General features: G+C 31.7%; 2 protein-coding genes across 3 annotated transcripts; one reads left to right on the forward strand and one right to left on the reverse strand.

The window, feature by feature from the left end:
• Positions 1–449: 449 nt before the first annotated feature.
• LOC111994291 (uncharacterized) lies at positions 450–14,824 on the reverse strand. Of its 2 annotated transcripts, none has more exons than XM_065776897.1 (7): positions 14,738–14,824; positions 11,896–11,973; positions 9,743–9,804; positions 9,052–9,498; positions 8,160–8,318; positions 6,116–6,540; positions 450–1,296 (listed from the first exon to the last, which is right to left on the reverse strand). In XM_065776897.1, the coding sequence occupies exons 3-7, from the start codon at positions 9,774–9,776 to the stop codon at positions 637–639; spliced, it is 1,725 nt and encodes a 574-aa protein (XP_065632969.1). In that variant the 5' UTR covers positions 9,777–9,804; positions 11,896–11,973; positions 14,738–14,824; the 3' UTR covers positions 450–636. The 2 variants fall into 2 exon arrangements, with proteins under 2 accessions (XP_065632969.1, XP_065632968.1); XM_065776896.1 differs by lacking the exon at positions 450–1,296 and adding an exon at positions 5,114–5,964 and having other exon boundaries at positions 9,052–9,501.
• A 5,030-nt stretch (positions 14,825–19,854) lies between these two features.
• LOC111994293 (uncharacterized mitochondrial protein AtMg00310-like) lies at positions 19,855–20,337 on the forward strand. The gene has a single exon (XM_024026159.2). The coding sequence runs from the start codon at positions 19,855–19,857 to the stop codon at positions 20,335–20,337; it is 483 nt and encodes a 160-aa protein (XP_023881927.2).
• Positions 20,338–20,544: the final 207 nt, after the last annotated feature.

Here is a 20,544-nt window from a genome sequence, read left to right on the forward strand (position 1 = left end):
TGTATGCTTTTAAGACTCCTCTGGATTAAGAGAAATGATATGTCTACAACATTTTTACAACATTTTTATAACAAATATTAAGTGACAAGTTGTTACTGGTTGTTATTGTTGGAGCAAAAAATTAATTTTAGTGTTAGTTTCAAAGTTGAACCAATAATAACTAATTACCTGTGATTTGTTATAAAATTGTTATAAATGTAACATCTCTCCTGGATTAATTATAATTAGGTACCTAGTTTGGATTGTTGATTTATCTTAGAGAAGTTTTAGTTTACATATATAGTACTCTTCCGTTTCCCAACTTTCATTCTCTCTCATTTTTTCTTCCTTATTCACGTTCAACAAGGTGAGGGGTTCCAAATTCCAATGACGCGGGTTCAAAACTAGAACAAAATATCACTGTAGGTAAATACACAAAACCATAATTCAAAGGATGCAACAATATATACTAAAATGCAAAAGATAAGACGTGCATAACAACATCCAGCGTTATAGTACAAATTTATTCATATCCACTCCAGGCATTCATAGAAAGGAAAGCAACAGAAAGATTGACTAGTCGCACTACCAGACTGGCATTTGCTTCTAAAGTAACTAATTATTTTACAAGCCAGATTTATGAAGTGGGTGTTGGATTCAGACAATCGCAGCATTCACAGGTGCGTGGGATCTACGAGATGGAAGACACCCGCCACATGGTGGGGCATTAGATACCTGCTCGAAAAGTACACGTTGATGTGGCTGAAACCGAAAACCGGTAGATTGGACTATATCAACTAATAGTCGATACTTCAGCAACACAAATAAGACTGGCACGAAAGTAAATACCACTAACAGAACAACAATCAATGGAAATCCACGAGTATTGTGATATTTCGAACTGAAGGATGCACAAAATGCGACCATGATAGCAGCAATTGAGATGAAGAGTGACATTACTCCAATTATCAACTTAATAGGTAACGATGCAAGGAAGTCGTCATATGAATACCGCGAGTGAAGGATGGATAAGAACATTATAAGGGATGTTGTTGAGCAAATTAATACTGTTGCACTTGAAATTGAATAGACCAGAAGAAGAATAGGATTAAGCTTTAATTCATCCGATGGTTGGACACTAAACATTATAGAGCCGATTAGTGTAGCAACCACCATAGACGAGTTAGCTGTATATCTCATCCACTCCTCTCCCTCCTTCCTTAACTCCCGGTGGCTCTTCTCAAATAAAACATAGGGTGTATCCCCCTCTATATTTTTCATTTCTTTGAATGTAGGGCTTACAACCTTTTCCACCTCCTTCCATTGCAAATCATAGGAAATATCACATGAGAGACTTGTTAGTCCAAAAGCAGAAAAATTTAAGTAGAAACTAAATCTATTTGGAAACATGCGTTAACATTCTATGAGATGGTTTAACACCTACTACTCAAAGCATATGAATAAGTACCTTGACGCGGATCCCAGTACGCGACTTCAGAACACCAACTAAGGAAGAAAGGTTGGCTGCAAAGTTCTTCAGTTCATCCTTTATGATGAATAGCAGGAAGATGCTTGGTTACAAAACCCTACGGTGCAAATACACAGCAACTTCTTGAAGGAAGATGAACCAGGTCAAGAACTTCGTCTTTTGATCACAATTTGCTTGAACAGAGATTGCTCATTGATATTGCAACTTGTGTCACACTTAACGGCTCTTAAAACAATCTTTTTATATGTTTAGGGTTAGAAGAAAAGAAGGCCTAAAATCATATTCACGGATCCCAAGAAAATCAAATTGGAAATCTAAAATTTTAAATCTCGACAGATAGCAGGTGTCGAGGTAGCTATCGAGAAGGTGTCGAGCTTTAAAAACTTTGCACTTCAGCTTGCTTTTTTTTGGACGGACTTGATGACTTCAACACTTAAACTTGAAACCTTATTTCTTGAAGTATTAAAAACACATAGAACTACCCAATTACAAGTAGAGTGCATTTTGTCAAAGGATTAGCCAATTTACATAAATAAATGACATATGTTCTTAACAAGTGAAAACGTATATGTCCTAACACTAGGGACAAAATGGGCTTTTGCCATTTTCAACCAAATTAATTAGCCTTATGCCCTCTTTCCCAAACTAAATAGGGAAATGCCCCTCTTTTAGAACTCGATTTTTGATAAATCGAGTTATAAAAAAAAAAAATCTAGAGCCCTATAGCGGCGTTTTTAAGGACCTATAGTGACGTTTTCAAAACCTATAGTGACGTTTTTTAACTCGACTTCCATTAAATCGAGTTATAGGCAATTTTTTTAATTTTTTTTACCTATAACTCGATTTCATATAAATCGAGTTACAAAACGCCACAATAGGACTTAAAAACGTCACTATAGGTCATTAAAAATGCTGCTATAGGACCTAACTCGATTTATCAAAAATCGAGTTTTAAAAGAGGGGAATTTCCCTATTTAGTTTGGGAAGGAGGGCATAAGGCTAATTAGTTTGGTTGAAAAGGGCAAAAGCCCATTTTGTCCTAACACTAGCCTCAACTTTCTAATTTGTGTACTATGAGAGTAAACAAAAATATCTCCTACGGTGTGTTGTTGCTGTCATAGTGTGAATCAAGGCTGATTCACAAAGCCTATCACAGTACGTTTGCAACGAAATTCAAATCTTCAAGTTTGCCGGGGTACATCAGTAAGTTACCTACTAGGTAAAATCTTCAAGTTTGTAGTGGTATTTTCTTTAAATATTATTTATCCGTTTTCCATTTCATCATCATATAGATATGTCATTTATTTTACTATTTAGTGCTATGATATTGGTGACATACTTACTAACTTCTGATGTTTTAACTTGTTCAAATTTGATCACGTGAGTGTTAATTGGCTTAATTTGTTTAATATGATGCATAATTAATCAAAAGGGTCAGAACATTTCTTTTCAATTGGTATCAAAGCAGGTTTAATTTGTATAACTTTTTTAGTGTGATCCTTGACTCCTATTTATCACGGATAAACTTCAGTGTCCTAAAAGAAAAAATAGTTTTCTAAAACTTCCTCCATTTTATCGAAAATAATAAAAATAAAAATAAAATATTTTTCTCATAAAAAATTTATTTTTCTAAAACATTTTTTTCTGTAAAAGTTAACGTTTTTGAAAACAAAGAAAAACCCATTTTACAAAAAATGTGTAAACTTGTTTCTTCTTCAAACAAGCTTTTTTTCTTTTAACAATCTTTTTCAAAATAATTCATGCATCTTCTTTTTAGCATTGTTGTTTAAAACTTTTTCTTAGAAGTGCATCTTTGGAGATTTGTGCCTATGGTTCAATGAAATTGAACCATTAGGCACCAATCAAGCTTACATTATTCCTCCCCTCCTTGGCACTAATGTTTCTTTCTATTGTGTTTTTTGTTTTTGCATGATAAAATGAGAAATACATGGTGGATGACAACGTGCTCTTCTTCTTACTTTCTCTCTTTTATTTTTATGTTATATATATTCATATTAGGATTTGTTATGAAAATATTGTGAACTTAGTTTTTTTCTTTTTCTACTTATACTTTATTCCCCCGAACTTGAAATTCTAGGTCTGTCCCTAGTTCTGTTAAATGACGAAGGATAAAAGTGTAATAATGGGTTTGGCCAACTTAGAACAATGTATCATATAATATGTGTTAGGGATATATTTAATGTAATTGGCTAATCCTTTAATAAAATGCACTTAACTTGTAATTGGATAGATATAAGATGGGTTTAAGACTTCAAGAAACATGTTGTTTAAGTCAAGTGTTAAAGCCATGAAGATTTGACCAAGAAACAAGTGAAAAAGAGTTATTCATTAAAGCTTGGCAGAAGTCTCGACAGAATCCTTTCTATCAAGATTTAATGTTGAAGCTGGACAGGAGCTCGACACAGGCTATTTCTGTTGAGACTTACGAAATCAAAAATTTCAAATCTGATTTTTGGCCCATGTTGAAATATTTGTATAAGATTTCTTTTCTCACACCCTAGACATATATAAGGATTATTTTAAAAGCCGTTACAGATAGTGACCTAGTTCATCATTCTATCTAAAAAAGCTACTGCGTCATTACACCAAGGGTTTTGTAACCAATGAGTTTCATGATCTTCATTGTTGATGAAGTGAAGCCAACATCTTCTTCATGTTGGTGGAGTTAGTCACGTACTGGGATCCGTACATCATTGGTTAGTCACATACTGGGATTTATGCATTGAACAGAAGGATTACCACTACAATACAAGTCTAATTAGATATTGGGGTAAGGGTTCAACTGTAGGTTAGTATTTTGGGATAGGCCAAAGGATTTGGTAAGATTCCTTATACTTGTAATCGCTTGAGATTGATAATAGTGGATTCTTGGGAGTGGTGACCTTAAAATCACCCGATGGAGTTTTGCCTCGGTGGTTTTTCCCATTCGTAAACAAATCACCTGTACCAAATTTATTTTCCGTTGCATTTAGATAATTGGTGATTTGTTTGTCCTACCATACTATTGCATGTAATTGAACCTAATTAATTAACTTTGATAATTAATTAATTTGCAAGGGGTCAATACATTTTGCCCTATTAGAATGCATTTTGTAGCTTGTGTTGATGTCTATGGAGTCATCATGTTGTACATGGATGATGTTCCTTATAATTCTTTTTCTTTTCTTTTTTGTCCTCTTTTTTTTTTTTTCTTTTTTTTGAGTTAAGTACATGAATGATGTTGAACAAACAAGATGTCACGGTAAATGGTAGGATGGTAGAAACATGATAAAACTCTCATAATTTCTGTGTCATGAGTTGGGTAAAAAGGGTAAGTTCACATTTGCCATGTATTTTAAAATATCATTAATTTCGAATTATAGAATTGATTTTGTATGCTTTTAAGACTCCTCTGGATTAATTTTAATTAGGTACGTAGTTTGGATTGTTGATTTATCTTATAGAAGTTTTAGTTTACATATATGGTACTCTTCCGTTTTCCAACTTTCATTCTCTCTCACTTTTTCTTCCTTATTCACGTTCAACAAGGTGAGGGGTTCCAAATTCCAATGACGCGGGTTCAAAACTAGTACAAAATATCACTGTAGGTAAATACACAAAACCATAATTCAAAGGATGCAACAATATATACTAAAATGCAAAAGATAAAACGTGCATAACAACATCCAGCGTTATAGTACAAATTTATTCATATCCTCTCCAGGCATTCATAGAAAGGAAAGCAACAGAAAGATTGACTAGTCGCACTACTACACTGGCATTTGCTTCTAAAGTAACTAATTATTTTACAAGCCAGATTTATGAAGTGGGTGTTGGATTCAGACACTCGCAGCATTCCCAGGTGCAGGGGATCTACGAGATGGAAGACACCCGCCACATAGTGGTGCATTAGATACCTCCTCGAAAAGTACACGTTGATGTGGCTGAAACCGAAAACCGGTAGATTGGACTATATCAACTAATAGTCGATACTTCAGCAACACAAATAAGACTGGCACGAAAGTAAATACCACTAACAGAAAAATCAATGGAAATCCATGATTATTGTGATATTTCGAACTGAAGGATGCACAAAATGCGACCATCATAGCAGCAATTGAGATGAAGAGTGACATTACTCCAATTATCAACTTAATAGGTAACGATACAAGGAAGTCTTCATATGAATACCGCGAGTGAAGGATGGATAAGAACATTATAAGGGATGTTGTTGAGCAAATTAATACTGTTGCACTTGAAATTGAATAGACCAGAAGAAGATTAGGATTAAGTTTTAATTCATCCGATGGTTGGCCACTAAACATTATAGAGCCGATTAGTGTAGCAACCACCATAGACGAGTTAGCTGTATTCCTCATCCACTCCTCTCCCTCCTTCCTTAACTCCCGGTGGCTCTTCTCAAATAAAACATAGGGTGTATCCCCCTCATTATTTTTCATTTCTTTGAATGTAGGGCTTACAACCTTTTCCACCTCCTTCCATTGCAAATCATAGAAAATATCACATGAGAGACTTGTTAGTCCAAAAGCAGAAAAATTTAAGCAGAAACTAAATCTATTTGGAAACATGCGTTAACATTCTATGAGATGGTTTAACACCTACTACTCAAAGCATATGAATAAGTACCTTGAACCATAATAGTTCACGTTGCATTTGAAGGGCTGCTCCTGATATAGCATTTAGCTTCTCTTGAGGAACCATCCTTGCAACTAAATGCAACATGTTGTTTCCACCAACATCTTTTTTATCTACTATTAGATCTTTAATTGGGCCTATCTCATAAAGTAAATTGAAGATGTTTTCATGGCGCTTCTCAACAGCAATATGAAATATCCTTTTATCATTTTCTTCTTCCCATAATAGACTAAAGTCAAAACGAATAAGCTTGACCAAGAACTCAATGTTGCCTACTTCTGCTGCAGCAAACAGAGCTTCTGAAATCTCCAGGAATTCTCTAAAATGCTCAACATCATTTCTGTAATTATCAAGACATTTTTTCAACAGTTCATTGGCTTGAGATTGTGTTGAGTTTTCCTGTTCTAAATTCAACCCTGGAATTGACAGGGAAAAAGAAAGTAGCCATACCTCAATGAAATTTAATTTATTAAAAGAATCAAATAAGTATAAAGAGTGAATGTGTTACTAGTACATGTGTCATTATGGCATGCTTAGTACACTGTAATGGAATAGTTATTCTCTTTCCTTCTTGTGTGCTTTTACAAGGAATACATATTCCTTATGAATGGATTATTAGGTTTTAGGTTGGCAAATTTCATGACATTGTAACTTTAATTGAGTCTGTATTGATTATCAAACATTCAAGATTAAGAGTCAAAGATGCTATTCAAAGAAAACAAATTTTCATAATTTAGATGGTCATTCGATCTGTTTTGATTATCAAACATACAAGATTAAGAGTCAAAGATGCAACTCAGAGAAGACAAATTTTCAGAATTTAGATAGTCATTCTTTAGACACTATTGAAATCGAGGCTTCAAAAGCCTTTCAATCGCATATCAATTAATCAATAGATGATTCTCAATTGATGACTGGCTGTTTCTCAATCGATCAAAAATCAAGAACTCAGTAAGTTTCAAATTCTAATGAAGTCGGTGCCGTGTGTTTTTCAACCCTAAGTGGAGCACCTATATAAGCGCCTATTATACAAGACTTCGTTGAGGTTACTGACTCAAACTTTAAAATCTAATCAAAGATAAAATCCTAGCCTCAACTTTCTAATTTGTGTGTTATGAGAGTAAACAAAAATATCTCCTACGGTGTGTTCTTGCTGTCATAGTGTGAATCAAGGCTGATTCACAAAGCCTATCACAGTACGTTTGCAACGAAATTCAAATCTTCAAGTTTGCCGGGGTACACCAGTAAGTTACCTACTAGGTAAAATCTTCAAGTTTGTAGTGGTATTTTCTTTAAATGCTATTTATCCGTTTTCCATTTCATCATCATATAGATATGTCATTTATTTTACTATTTAGTGCTATGATATTGGTGACATACTTACTAATTTGTGGTGTTTTAACTTGTTCAAATTCGATCACGTGAGTGTTAATTGGCTTAATTTGTTTAATATGATGCATAATTAATCAAAAGGGTCATAACATTTTTTTTCAATTGGTATCAAAGCAGGTTTAATTTGTATAACTTCTTTAGTGCGATCCTTGACTCCTATTTATCACGGATAAACTTAGTGTCCTAAAAGATTGTAATATGACAACTCAAATTGAGAATAGTATATTTGGTCCTTGAAGTCTAGGCTCACTTTCTGTGAAAATTTTCAAATTAAAAGAGTCTAAGCAGTTTGGGAGGAGATTGTTGGGTTATGTTTGTAAGTACTACCAGGTAAAAATTAGAAATATGAGTATATTCAATTGTAAAACTTTAATTCTAATAGTGAATTTTCTTAGGTTTAGGGTTTAATTACTGGAGTTTTTTTTTGCTTTGGATGTGTTCATTTGTTTTTCATTTCGTCGTCAAATTCAATTAGTGTGAAAAATTGATTTAATTCCACTTAAATAAATCAACGAGTCGAACTTGTCTTTTCACTTTCCATATACAAAAGTATTTAACTTATATGTCTTTGTATGTCATACCATATGACTAAGGAATATATCACCATGCAAGATCTAAGAATTTCAAAGTCAGAATAACTCACATGAAATATTGATGACTGACATGAGTCTCCTTAACATTCGCGATTGACGTGCTCTATAAAATGCAGAAGGCTTGCGAGCTAACAGAGGCAATGCAGTCTCTAAGTCCCAACTAGCTCTAGCTAAATCATTGTTGTCCTCCAGCATTTCCAAGGCTACCCCTGCATTATTTTATACCAAAAACAAATATTCCAAGCAAAAGTATTCATGGATGGAATTCTTTTTCTTCTTGGTGTGTTGTGTATTTAGTTACGTTTTACAGCTAAAATAAAAATTTGAGAAGGAACATGTTGAATATATTTCTTTCATAAAAGATACACTAGACAAAGCATGACATAATTATATGAAAAAGACATGCAACAGTTTCTTTTGACAACTATTTTCCCCTCATGCACTAGCTTTTCCCCTAACTAGTGTCGGCCGGGCCTGGAAATTTTGTTTAGAGACTAGAGAGCCATGATTGATCTCAATCAGATAGAAATCTATATATTATGAAGAAACCCATTCTTTCATAGATATATCTATGTAAGAGAAAAAAGAATATCACAATACTACAAATTATTGGTACTATACTTTCAAGCCTAAAAAAATGAAAAGAGCATTGAAACTATAAATTTAAGCTTTTAGGCGATGATGACCGATCAGTAGAAAATGAGTGAACGGTGTAACTTGTCCTTACTTGGAAAATGAGTGGCTTAGGCCATGATTATTTTTTGAACTTCAGACCACTTTAAATGTTAGATTGTGTTAACTTGTCAGACCGCTTTAAATGTTTAAGCCACGATTATTTTTTGAACTTCAAATCAAATCTAGAATGACAAAATCAAACTGTGAAGACCAAAACAAAAAAAAAAGAAAAAAAAGGCAAGAAACATTATAATTACTTATGCTTACCGTATATGTCATTCTTGACACAAGTGATAAATAATCGAGCCTGTTCATCTGCATCCCACTCGCGAACCACCTGTCTAGTCTTAGAATAAAGAAACTTTGCCATTGCACTGTGTCCTGATAAAGCAGCCATATAGAGTGGTCTCACCCCACTATCTAGGGTTGCCAGGCCTGCATTCTTCTCCAGCATCATCTCGGCAATCTTCACATTTCCGCCTAAAGCAGCGTAGGTCAAGGCAGTGTTTTCAACACTGTTTATTGCTGTTAGGTCTCCGCTGTTCAATATATTCACTAAATTCTTCACAAAGTCTTCCTGGCTTGCTGCAGCAGCAACATGAAGAGTGGTTTCTTGATTCCCACTAATTTCTCTTTGAATGTTTGACATGTTCTCAATAGATTTCCAGTCACCTTTCAGCGCAGCCAAATAAAGCTTCCCACGGTCCGTAATGACTGCTTTATGTGTAAGAGGAAATTCTTCTGACTTGTTACTAAAAATCGGAGTGCAAGTATTTCATACGATATAAATCTTTTGTCTTATTCTTATTCTTAGTCTTCCATTTTATACTCCACTTATAATATTTTAGTTTAATTTTAATATATATATATATATATATATAGTTTGAATGTACATTAAGAATGCATTCATTCTTAATAAAATGACTGATTGCTGACTTTGGGAAAGTTAAACATTTACCGTCGTGTGAATAATTGACAGCATTTGTTGCCATTGCAACTTATCAATGAGCTTTTGTGAACCTGGAAAGGAAGATTTCAGTATTACATATAAATTGTATGACGCATGATGTGCAAGTTCTTTACAATTTACATAGGCCAAATTAGCAAGACAAGCACAAAAAGCTAATTCTTATTTGCCATAAAGGAAAAACCCTATAATTATAATGGTTAGTACTTTTGTCCAACCAGAATTTCTTTCTTTTTCTTTTTCTTTTTTATTTATTTATTTATTTTTTGTGTGTGTCTTAATTGGATCTAAGACTCTCGGGCCTTTTTTGCTTAATAATGTTCTTTGGAGAATTATTTGTCAAAATAGCATTGTTTGAAAGTTAATTGAAAAAATAGCCTGTTTTTTAAAACTCATTCTTCAAGGTTCAAAATGAAACTCGTATTTTGAAGAGACAAGTTTCATGTTAATCGGCTAATCTTGTTGATGTTAAGATCATAGTTGTCAAAATCGGAATCCTCCGTAGGATCGTAAGAAGTAGGTGTGATCGTGCATTGTAGATCGTAAGATCATATGTATTTTTTGGATTTAAAGCAAAAAATACATTGATAATAACTTTGTATGTTAAATAACTATGTAAATGGAAACTAGCTAACTACAATATAAAATCCAAAAACAAGATGAATATTAAAGTAAAGTGAATATTTAATTATTCTCATTTTAAGATTCTTATAAGTTATAATCACCGTCTTAATCATCATCATCAATTTCATCATTTATGTAAATATTGTATATTTGTATACTAAAACTGCAAAAGATATCAAGATACAACTTTACATTCAACTATTCAAGTTATACTACTCAACAACAATTACAGAGTATGTTAAAAAAAATCAATTAATCAATATCAAATACAAGCATAACTATCAAAATTATATATATATATATATATAAACATTTTATTAATATTAGAAAACAAAATTAATATATTGATCAAACAAATTTAACAACATTATAACTTAAAAGGCAACAAAGCCAACATCAAATTCTTCATTCAGAAATGATTAAGCATTCCTTCATTTTGATTACAAGTGAACTAAAAACTAGAAAACATTTGCTTAGGTTAACATAATTTTATTAAAAAAAAAAAAATCATACAATCACAACATGAAAAAATAAAAGCCCTTAAAGTTTCATCAAAACCAAAAATTTATCCCATAAAAAAAAAAAAAAAAAAAAAAAACAAATCATAATTAAGATGTAGTGTTTTTTTTTTTTTAAATGGTCCACCTAGATCTCATCTTTTGAAGAGGCAAGTTCCATTTATTATTGAGACAAAAGCATTAACAGAGATCTCAGTTAAGACAGCATCCCATATTTTTTAGAATGGCACGTATTGGCGTTTCAGGGCGTGTGTTTAATTATTAAGTTTTAGTCTTAATTGGAAAATTAAGTTATCTTACTCAACCTTTTTCATAATAACTGAGGTGACGAACTGTGAATAAGAGATTATGAAGAGATGTTAGTGAGGAATCATGTGGAAATCAACATCCTGTTCACTTTAGAAGGTTTTATAAAAAGTTATGAAAAAATGTTAATGCCTATAGTATTTTTTTTATTTTTTATTTTTTTCAAATTCATGTCACCTGAACTGTACGTAATACAAAGTAAATGAAATTTTAGGAAGATTAAAGCAATTTTACTTTTTCCTTTGTTATCTAATCATTTTAAAATTTCAATTCATCATGAAATGAAAAGAATATCATGTTCAAAACCAACACATATATTAGTACAACGTAACAGTTACTCTATGATCATACCATTGGCTCTAATTTTTAAATGATAGACAATTACTTTCAAATGGACTAGATCATTTTTTTTTTTTTCAGCACTCACAGTTGATTACATTAGAATTGTGCAAAAATTGGGTCCTTAGACTTTCTCTTAATCAATACAAACAATAAGTTTAAGTACATTTTTCCACAACCAGTGACACAACATGTTCTTATTAGTGTATAATAAAGGTTGTGTTAGTTGTAGAACCTAAGAAAATGATGTCTCTATAATAATCACAACAGACCAGCAATTATTAAAAACATAGTATATCTCTAACATTACTCAAACCAAATAGTACTCTAGATTCTGGTCATGGTCCAAAAGCTTACCGGGTCAATATAGATCCACCCAGTCTCTCCCTTTGAGCTATCGGCAGAAATATCAAACCCAAGCGGAAAGGTGAAACTCTGTATAGACCAAGGGGAAACTTTAGAAATTTCTTAATAGTGCATTATTAATTGATAAGATTTGAAATACTCGTTTAAAAAATTCATTTCTCCCCCAAAAATTGAAAACTTTCCCACTAATACAATTGCTTCTTCTTAGCCAAACTCTGCATCCCCAAGATGCACATGAATTTTCCTAGAATTGATAGTGTTTGTTTGTTTGTTGGAAAAAAAGAAAAGAAAAAGAGTATTATTCGTAAGACTTCAAATCATGAAAAACTACTTTTGAAAATGGTAATTCATGGTTATGAGCATAAACTAATATGACATTTGGAGTTCCAAAAATTACAAAACTAGTAAGGACCCAAAAAAAAAAAAAAAAAAAAATCTTAACAATTTCGATTTAAAGTTGTACTTCTCTTGTGCTTACTCAATTTCTACTCTAACATTCATCATGAAATGAAAAGAATATCATGATCAAAACCAACACATATATTAGTACAACGTATAACAGTTACTCTGTGATCATGCCATTTGCTCTAATTTTTATCACATCTTGATGCGATAGAATATGAATGATAGACAATTACTTTCAAATGGACTAGATCATGTTTTTTTCAGTACTCACAATTGATCACATTAGAATTGTGCAAAAATTGAGTCCTTGGACTTTCTCTTAATCAATACAAACAATAAATTTAGGTACATACATTTTTCTAATTGATAAGATTTGAAATATTTGTCTAAAAAATTCATTTCTCCCCCTAAAATTGAAAACTTGCCCACCAATACAATTGCTTATTCTTAGCCCAACTCTGCATCCCCAAGATGCAAATGAATTTTTCCAGAATTGATAATGTTTGTTAATTTGTTTGTTGGGAAAAAAGAAAAAGAGTATTATTCATAAGACTTCAAATCATGAAAAACTATTGTTGAAAATGGTAATTCCTGGTTATAAGCATAAACTAATATGACATTTGGAGTTCCAAAAATTACAAAACTAGTAAGGACCAAAAAAAAAAAAAAAAAAAATTTCTTAACAATTTCCATTTAAAGTTGTACTTGTGCTTACTCAATTTCTACTCTAACAGTGAAATGAAAATTTTCAATTATGAATATTGCCCAAATTATATTTCAATATGAAATGGAATATGATATTTAAGCTCTTTAATTTTATATATATAGTGAAAACGTAGATTTGCAACAAAATTTAGTACAATATCAATCATAAATTATTTTTAGCTTTTGAAAGAACATCAAGTTTTATTTTGATAAATAATATATGATTTAATAGAAATATATAAATATTATTATCTAGTATTCTGTTTATATTTTATAAATACTAAAATAGCTGTTAGTTTATATTCTTATTTTAAAACTGTTATTTTTTTATTTTTTTTTATAAATAATTTTTAATTTTAGTATATTTCTTATTCTTAGGTATTCTAGTGTTTCTTTTATTAGTTTTTGCCCCACAAAAATTAAATTATGGTCCCATCCTAATGGCAATTCTTGAATTGCCAAATAATAATAATAATACTAATAATTTAAATACACTATTAATTTTAAATTAACACATTTTGCCTACTTTAATAGAAATATTGAACACCCTAATTTGAGAGTCTCAAGAATTTGGGTTTAACAAAAATAAGAGTAATGCTAAGTACATAAAAATTAAAAATCAGCAATTTCACAACATTCCTAAATTAGCATGCTAACTCACACATGGACCCACAACATTCTCCAATTTTTTTTTTTTAATGATATGGAATACTAATTTGGGAATGTTGTGAAAATGTTGTGACTTTTTGTTGTATTCATAGCATTACTCCAAACAAATCATGACCCCCTAGACATACTCATTGCAACCCCTTTAAAATAAATAATAATAAAAAAGTAGCCCAAATAACATGCTAAACAACAAGGAGATTAGGTGAAACAACAACAAATGAACAAAATATTTAATAAAAAGCTCATTTAAAAAAATAAATAAAAACTCCTAATCATTTAGATTTGTAATTCATTTAACCCATTCCATAAAAATAATACATAATTATCAGAATTTTCTAAAAAATGATAACAAGAGAGATAATATGGCCGTGAATTCCCCTAGGTGATGTTGGTGGCTTTGCTTATTTCCTTGGCTTTGTGTTCATAGCATTGATAATGAAAAAGCTATCATGCTATGATTTCAAATATAAAAACTCACAAAAGAAAATTGTGACACTTTATATATGAGTGTATGTAGGTTTTGTATTTTTTGTGATATTGGGTCCGTTTGTTACCGTTATTTAAACAATATTTTTTAGTATTTAAACAATATTACATGTATTTTTACACACTTTTTCACATACACATATTTTCAAAAAATATAAACAATGTTATTAGAACAACACTACCAAATAGACCCTAATATATTCAAATTCACTTTTCATTATATTTTGTATAATTTAAGTTTCATAATGATTTTTTATAAATAAATAAATAAAAGTTTCACAATAGGTAACTTAAAAAAATTTGATAAAGCTGCCACTGTCCCATTCCTATACCAACAGAGCATTGATGAAAGCATAGGGTTCAATATTCTGGAATAAACTGCACGCTTTTGGTTTGCATTTGCTTTTATGTTTGTACTTGATTAACAAACGTATATCGAAATAAGATGTAGGCGTTCGAATTAGCTAAAAGAACCTTACTATTTTCGCCAAACAAAACATGAAAGAAGAATGACATCAGAAGAAACAAAAGAAGTGGATGCACGCATACTGTTATATCTATTATCTACCTGAAGAATGATTTAGTTCAAGTGGATTAAGGAGCTTCCCTCTGGATAGACCACCAAATGTTGTTAATACTTGAAGGCAATTCCTCAATTTTACTTTTTCCTTTGTTATCTATTTATTTTAAAATTTCAATTCATCATGAAATGAAAAGAATATCATGATCAAAACCAACACATATATTAGTACAACGTAACAGTTACTCTGTGATCATACCATTTGCTCTAATTTTTATCACAACTTGATGCGATAGAATATGAATGATAGACAATTACTTTCAAATGGACTAGATCATGTTTTTTTCAGCACTCACAATTGATCGCATTAGAATTGTGCAAAAATTGAGTCCTTAGACTTTCTCTTAGTCAATACAAACAAAAAATTTTGGTATATACATTTTTCTAATTGATAAGATTTGAAATATTTGTCTAAAAAATTCATTTCTCCCCCTAAAATTGAAAACTTGCCCACCAATACAATTGCTTGTTCTTAGCCCAACTCTGCATCCCCAAGATGCAAATGAATTTTTCTAGAATTGATAATGTTTGTTAATTTGTTTGTTGGGAAAAAAGAAAAAGAGTATTATTCATAAGACTTCAAATCATGAAAAACTATTGTTGAAAATGGTAATTCATGGTTATAAGCGTAAACTAATATGACATTTGGAGTTCCAAAAATTACAAAACTAGCAAGGACCAAAAAAAAAATTTCTTAACAATTTCCATTAAAAGTTGTACTTGTGCTTACTCAATACAGTGAAATGAAAATTTTCAATTATGAATATTGCCAAAATTATATTTCAATATAAAATGGAATTTGATATTTAAGCTCTTTAATTTTATATATATATAGTGAAAACGTAGATTTGCAACAAAATTTAGTACAATATCAATCATAAATTATTTTTAGCTTTTAAAAGAACATCAAGTTCCATTTTGATAAATAATATATGATTTAATAGAAATATATAAATATTATTATCTAGTATTTTGTTTATATTTTATAAATACTAAAATAGGTGTTAGTTTATATTCTTATTTTATAACTGTAATTTTTTTATTGTTTTTTATAAATAATTTTTAATTTTATTATATTTCTTATTCTTAGGTATTCTAGTTTTTCTTTTATTAGTTTTTGCCCCCCAAAAATTAAATTATGGTCCCATCCTAATGGCAATTCTTGAACTGCAAAAAAAAATAAATAAATAAATACACTATTAATTTTAAATTAACATATTTTGCCTACTTTAATAGAAATATTGAACACCCTAATTTGAGAGTCTCAATAATTTGGGTTTAACAAAAATAAGAGTAATGTTAAGTATATAAAAATGAAAAAAAAAAAAAATAACACATGGACCCACAACATTCTCCAATTTATTTATTTTTTTTTAATGATATGGAATACTAATTTGGGAATGTTGTGAAAATGTTGTGACTTTTTGATGTATTCATAGCATTACTCCAAACAAATCTTGACCCCCTAGACATACTCATTGCAACCCCTTTAAAATAAATAATAATAAAAAAGTAGCCCTAATAACATGCTAAACAACAAGGAGATTAGGCGAAACAACAACAAATAAACAAAATATTTAATAAAAAGCTCATTTAAAAATAAAAATAAAAACTCCTAATCATTTAGATTTGTAATTCGTTTAACCCATTCCATAAAATTAATCCATGATTATCAGGATTTTCTAAAAAATGATAACAAGAGAGATAACATGGCTGTGAGTTCTCCTAGGTGATGCTGGCGGCTTTGCTTTCCTTGGCTTTGTGTTCATAGCATTGATAATGAAAAAGCTATCATGCTATGATTTCAAATATAAAAACTCACAGAATAAAATTGTAAAACTTTATGTATGAGTGTATGTAGGTTTTGTATTTTTTGTGATATTGGGTCTATTTGTTACCGTTGTTTAAAAACATTTTTCAATGTTTAAACAACATTACACGTATTTTCACACGCTTTTTCACGTACACATATTTTCAAAAAATACAAATAACGTTATTAGAACAACACTACCAAACAGACCCTAATATATTCAAATTCACTTTTCATTATATTTTGTATAATTTAAGTTTCATAATAATTTTTTATCAATAAATAAATAAAAGTTTCATAATAGGTAACGAAAAAAAATTTGATAAAGCTGCCACTGTCCCATTCCTACACCAACAGAGCATTGATGAAAGCATAGGGTTCAATATTCTGGAATAAACTGCACGCTTTTGGTTTGCATGTGCTTTTATGTTTGTACTTGATTAACAAACGTATATTGAAATAAGATGTAGGCGTTCGAATTAGTCAAAACATATATTAGATAATATATGAAAGAACCTTACTATTTTCGCCAAACAAAACATGAAAGAAGAATGACTTCAGAAGAAACAAAAGAAGTGGATGCATGCATACTGTTATATCTACCTGAAGAATGATTAAGCTCAAGTGGATTGAGCTGCCCTCTGGATAGACCTCCAAATGTTGTTAATACTTGAAGGCAATTCCTTTAAACTAGGATTGTGGAATTTTGTTGAAAGAAGAAAGGTTTGAGAATCAATGGAATGGCGGATGATTCCAATGCCCAAGTGTGCTTAAATATTAATCAGCCTGTCAAAAAGAGTGGAAAAGTCGTATTAAAATTTATGAAAGTATTCCAAAAGCTAGATAAAGCAATAGCATTCACATTAGATGTGCTAAATCACTCAAAATGCTATTTTAGCACCCGAAATACCACCAAGAAAGGAAAAAAAAAAAAAAAAAAAGCCTCCATCATGTGTGCTATTTACAAATATTTTGTAAATTTTTTTAGCACTTGCTGGAGTAGTAGCACTTTATTGTAGTAAGTACTGCTAATTTTTTTATCATTTTTCTCTCTTCTATGTTGGCTAATTAATTAATATTATTTTAATAGGTTGAATGAAATAGATAAAATATAATCCCTTCGTCCAAATTGTTTGGCCTAGTTAGAAAAAACCCAATTATTTATAGAAACATCATTAACTGTCATATCTCTTTAAAAAAAGTTAAAATTTTGCTAAATTACCCTTAAACAAATTTATCAAAAAATTATTTAAAAACATTTTTTTATATAATTTGAATAAAGATGACATGTATAGTGGATTTCAAAATTTAGTTTTTTTTTTAAAATTAAAAAAATGTTCCCATAAATAAATTAAGGGCATAAAAGGAATGTTAACAAATTAATGGTATTTTACTTTTCAAACAAGACATAATTTTGGGACAACCCAAAATGAAATACAAGCCAAACAATTTGAGACGGAGGGAGTATTTTTTTGTGGGCTAATTGAGATTTTTTTTTTTTTTTTTTTTTTTTCATAATTTGTAATTGATATTGGCAACTTCTTTGTAAGTCATTTGGAAAGACTTCGTTTCCCCAGAGTAACTTCACTATAGTTGATTACAAAATCTTATCTCTTCCAAAAGTAATCTATATATATAATAATAGGCAAAACTGAGAGAAAATCCAATTAGATTTCAAATTGGAATTAAATTAAAGTCTATTTTTATGCCACGTGTCCCATCTAATCTAAGTTTTTAAATTTTTGTGCCAAGTGAGTTAATTCAATGTAAAAATTGGATTTCAATTGTAATCTAATTTTGCGACATGTGTCCTATCTAATCTAAGTTTTTAAACTTTTGTACCAAATGAGTTAATTTGGTGTACGAATGATGAATAGATTGCGGATATAGCTGTGGAGTACTTCCAGGATTTATTTACATCACGCCAACCTGAAGATGGAGAGATTGGCCGAGTCCCTGAAGCAGTGGATCAAAGGGTCACAGATGAAATGAATGGTGCATTATTGGAGCCATACACAAGTGACAAATTACGGCAAGCCTTATTTCAAATGCACCCCTCAAAGATGCGAGGGCCAGATGGTATGTCTCCTTTCTTTTCCAAAAATTTTGGAGTATAGTTAGATATGATGTTACTAGTGCTATCCTCTGTGCTCTTAATTCGGGTCATGTACTTCATAAAATGAACTATACTCACATTGTCTTGGTGCCAAAAAAGAATGATCCACAAAATCTAGGTGACTTTCGACCCATCAGCTTGGACAACGTGATCTCTCACCTATTCTCAAAGGTCCTAGCCAATCGTTTGAAACAGATTCTACAGATTCTACCAAGTGTGATCTCTGATGCTCAGAGTGCCTTCATCCCGAAAAGAATTATTATAGATAATACTACCGTTGCCTTTGAAGTGCTTCATAGAATAAGGAATAGACGAAGGGGAAAGGATGGTCAGATGGTAATAAAATTAGACATAAGCAAGGCTTATGACCGTGTAGAGTGGCAGTTTTTAAGGAAGATGATGATTAGATTGGGGTTTAATGAGAGATGGGTGGCACTTGCAATGGAGATAATTCATACAGCCTCATATTCGGTTCTCATAAATGGTGAACCCAAGAGCTTTATAAAACCCACAAGAGGGATCAAGCAAGGTGACCCATTGTCACCATACTTATTCCTCTTATGCACCGAAGGTCTTTTAGCCATGCTAAAGAGAGTCGAGGAGTAGAAAAGGATACAAGGCATGCTATCTTGTAGAGGGGGAGTCCGTATATCTCATCTCCTATTCACCGACGATTGCCTACTGTTCTATCAAGCTAAGATTGAGGAATGTGAAAATCTTTTACACCTCCTCCACAGTTATGAAGTAGCATCCGGTCAGGCCATTAACAGAGGGAAGACGACTTTATTTTTTAGCAAAAACATAAGGGCAAACATCAAGTAAGTTGTGCAAAATATGTTGGGAGCACAAGTATTTCATGACTGTGAGCAATACCTTGGGCTGCCTATGATTGCTTGAAAGTCTAAAACAAACACCTTTAAAGGTGTGAGGGAGAAAATTGCAAAGAAGGTGACGGGGTGGAAAGAGAAGTTTATCTCAAAGGCAGGGAGGGAAATCCTTATAAAAATGGCTCCCCAAGCAGTACCAACTTATACAATGAGTATTTTCAAAGTACCTAAGCAAATATGTGAGGATATCAACTCTATCTTGGCACGGTATTGGTGGGGTCAGCTACGAGATGAAAAAAAGGTACATTGGATGAGTTAGAGTAGGCTTTGCAAGTCGAAGAAGATGGGCAGGATGGGGTTTCGCGATTTGTATGCCTTTAATTTAGCCTTACTCGCTAAACAAGCATGGAAATTGGTTCAGAAAAAGGACTCTTTGTTTTACCGTATTTACAAAGCCAAATACTTTCGAACCACAACGTTTTTGGATGCTGAGATGGGCCACAATCCATCTTACGATTGGCGTAGTCTTCTCTCAACAAGGGACGTAATCTTGGCTAGTTCAAAGTGGCAGATTAGAAACAGTAAAACCATTAAAGTTGTGTCCCATGAATGGCTCCCTCGCCCCCCAAGGCTGAATGGAGATGTACCAGAGGATATATGTGTGCAGGAGCTTATTAATCAGCAAACGAAGCAATGGGATAGAGGGAAAGTGACTTCTCCGTTTGATGAGGCTACTCACCAAGAAATTTTGGCGATACCACTCACACTAGTGGAAGATGACAAAGTAATTTGGAAGGCAAATAAGGTCCAAGACTTTTCTGTCAAGTCTGCATAACAAGTGGTTTTAAGGCTAGCACATTAGCACAATGGAGAGAGCTCTTATACTCGGAGGAATGAAAAGGTCTGGAAACATATTTGGACTATTAATGTAACCCCAAAAGTCTGAAATTTTCTATGGCGAGCGTGCTCAAACATTTTACCAACCAGAGAGAATTTACAAAGGAGGAAAGTAGCGGTGGATCCACGGTGTGAATTCTGTAAG

The sequence above is a fragment of the Quercus suber genome, unplaced genomic scaffold, assembly GCF_002906115.3.
Source record: "Quercus suber isolate HL8 unplaced genomic scaffold, Cork oak 2.0 scaffold_144, whole genome shotgun sequence".
In the NCBI taxonomy this organism is placed as follows: Eukaryota; Viridiplantae; Streptophyta; class Magnoliopsida; order Fagales; family Fagaceae; genus Quercus; species Quercus suber.

What these genes read in the sequence shown, in the direction of transcription:
- LOC111994291 (XM_065776897.1), bottom strand. Translation starts at nt 9,776, where the DNA reads ATGGCAACAAATGCTGTCAATTATTCACACGACG. An exon ending in TGTCAAGAATGACATATACG is followed by an intron (nt 8,319 to 9,051) that starts GTAAGCATAAGT and finishes AAAATAATGCAG; the next exon opens with GGGTAGCCTTGGAAATGCTG. An exon ending in GTCAGTCATCAATATTTCAT is followed by an intron (nt 6,541 to 8,159) that starts GTGAGTTATTCT and finishes TGTCAATTCCAG; the next exon opens with GGTTGAATTTAGAACAGGAA.
- LOC111994293 (XM_024026159.2), top strand. Translation starts at nt 19,855, where the DNA reads ATGGGGTTTCGCGATTTGTATGCCTTTAATTTAGCCTTACTCGCTAAA.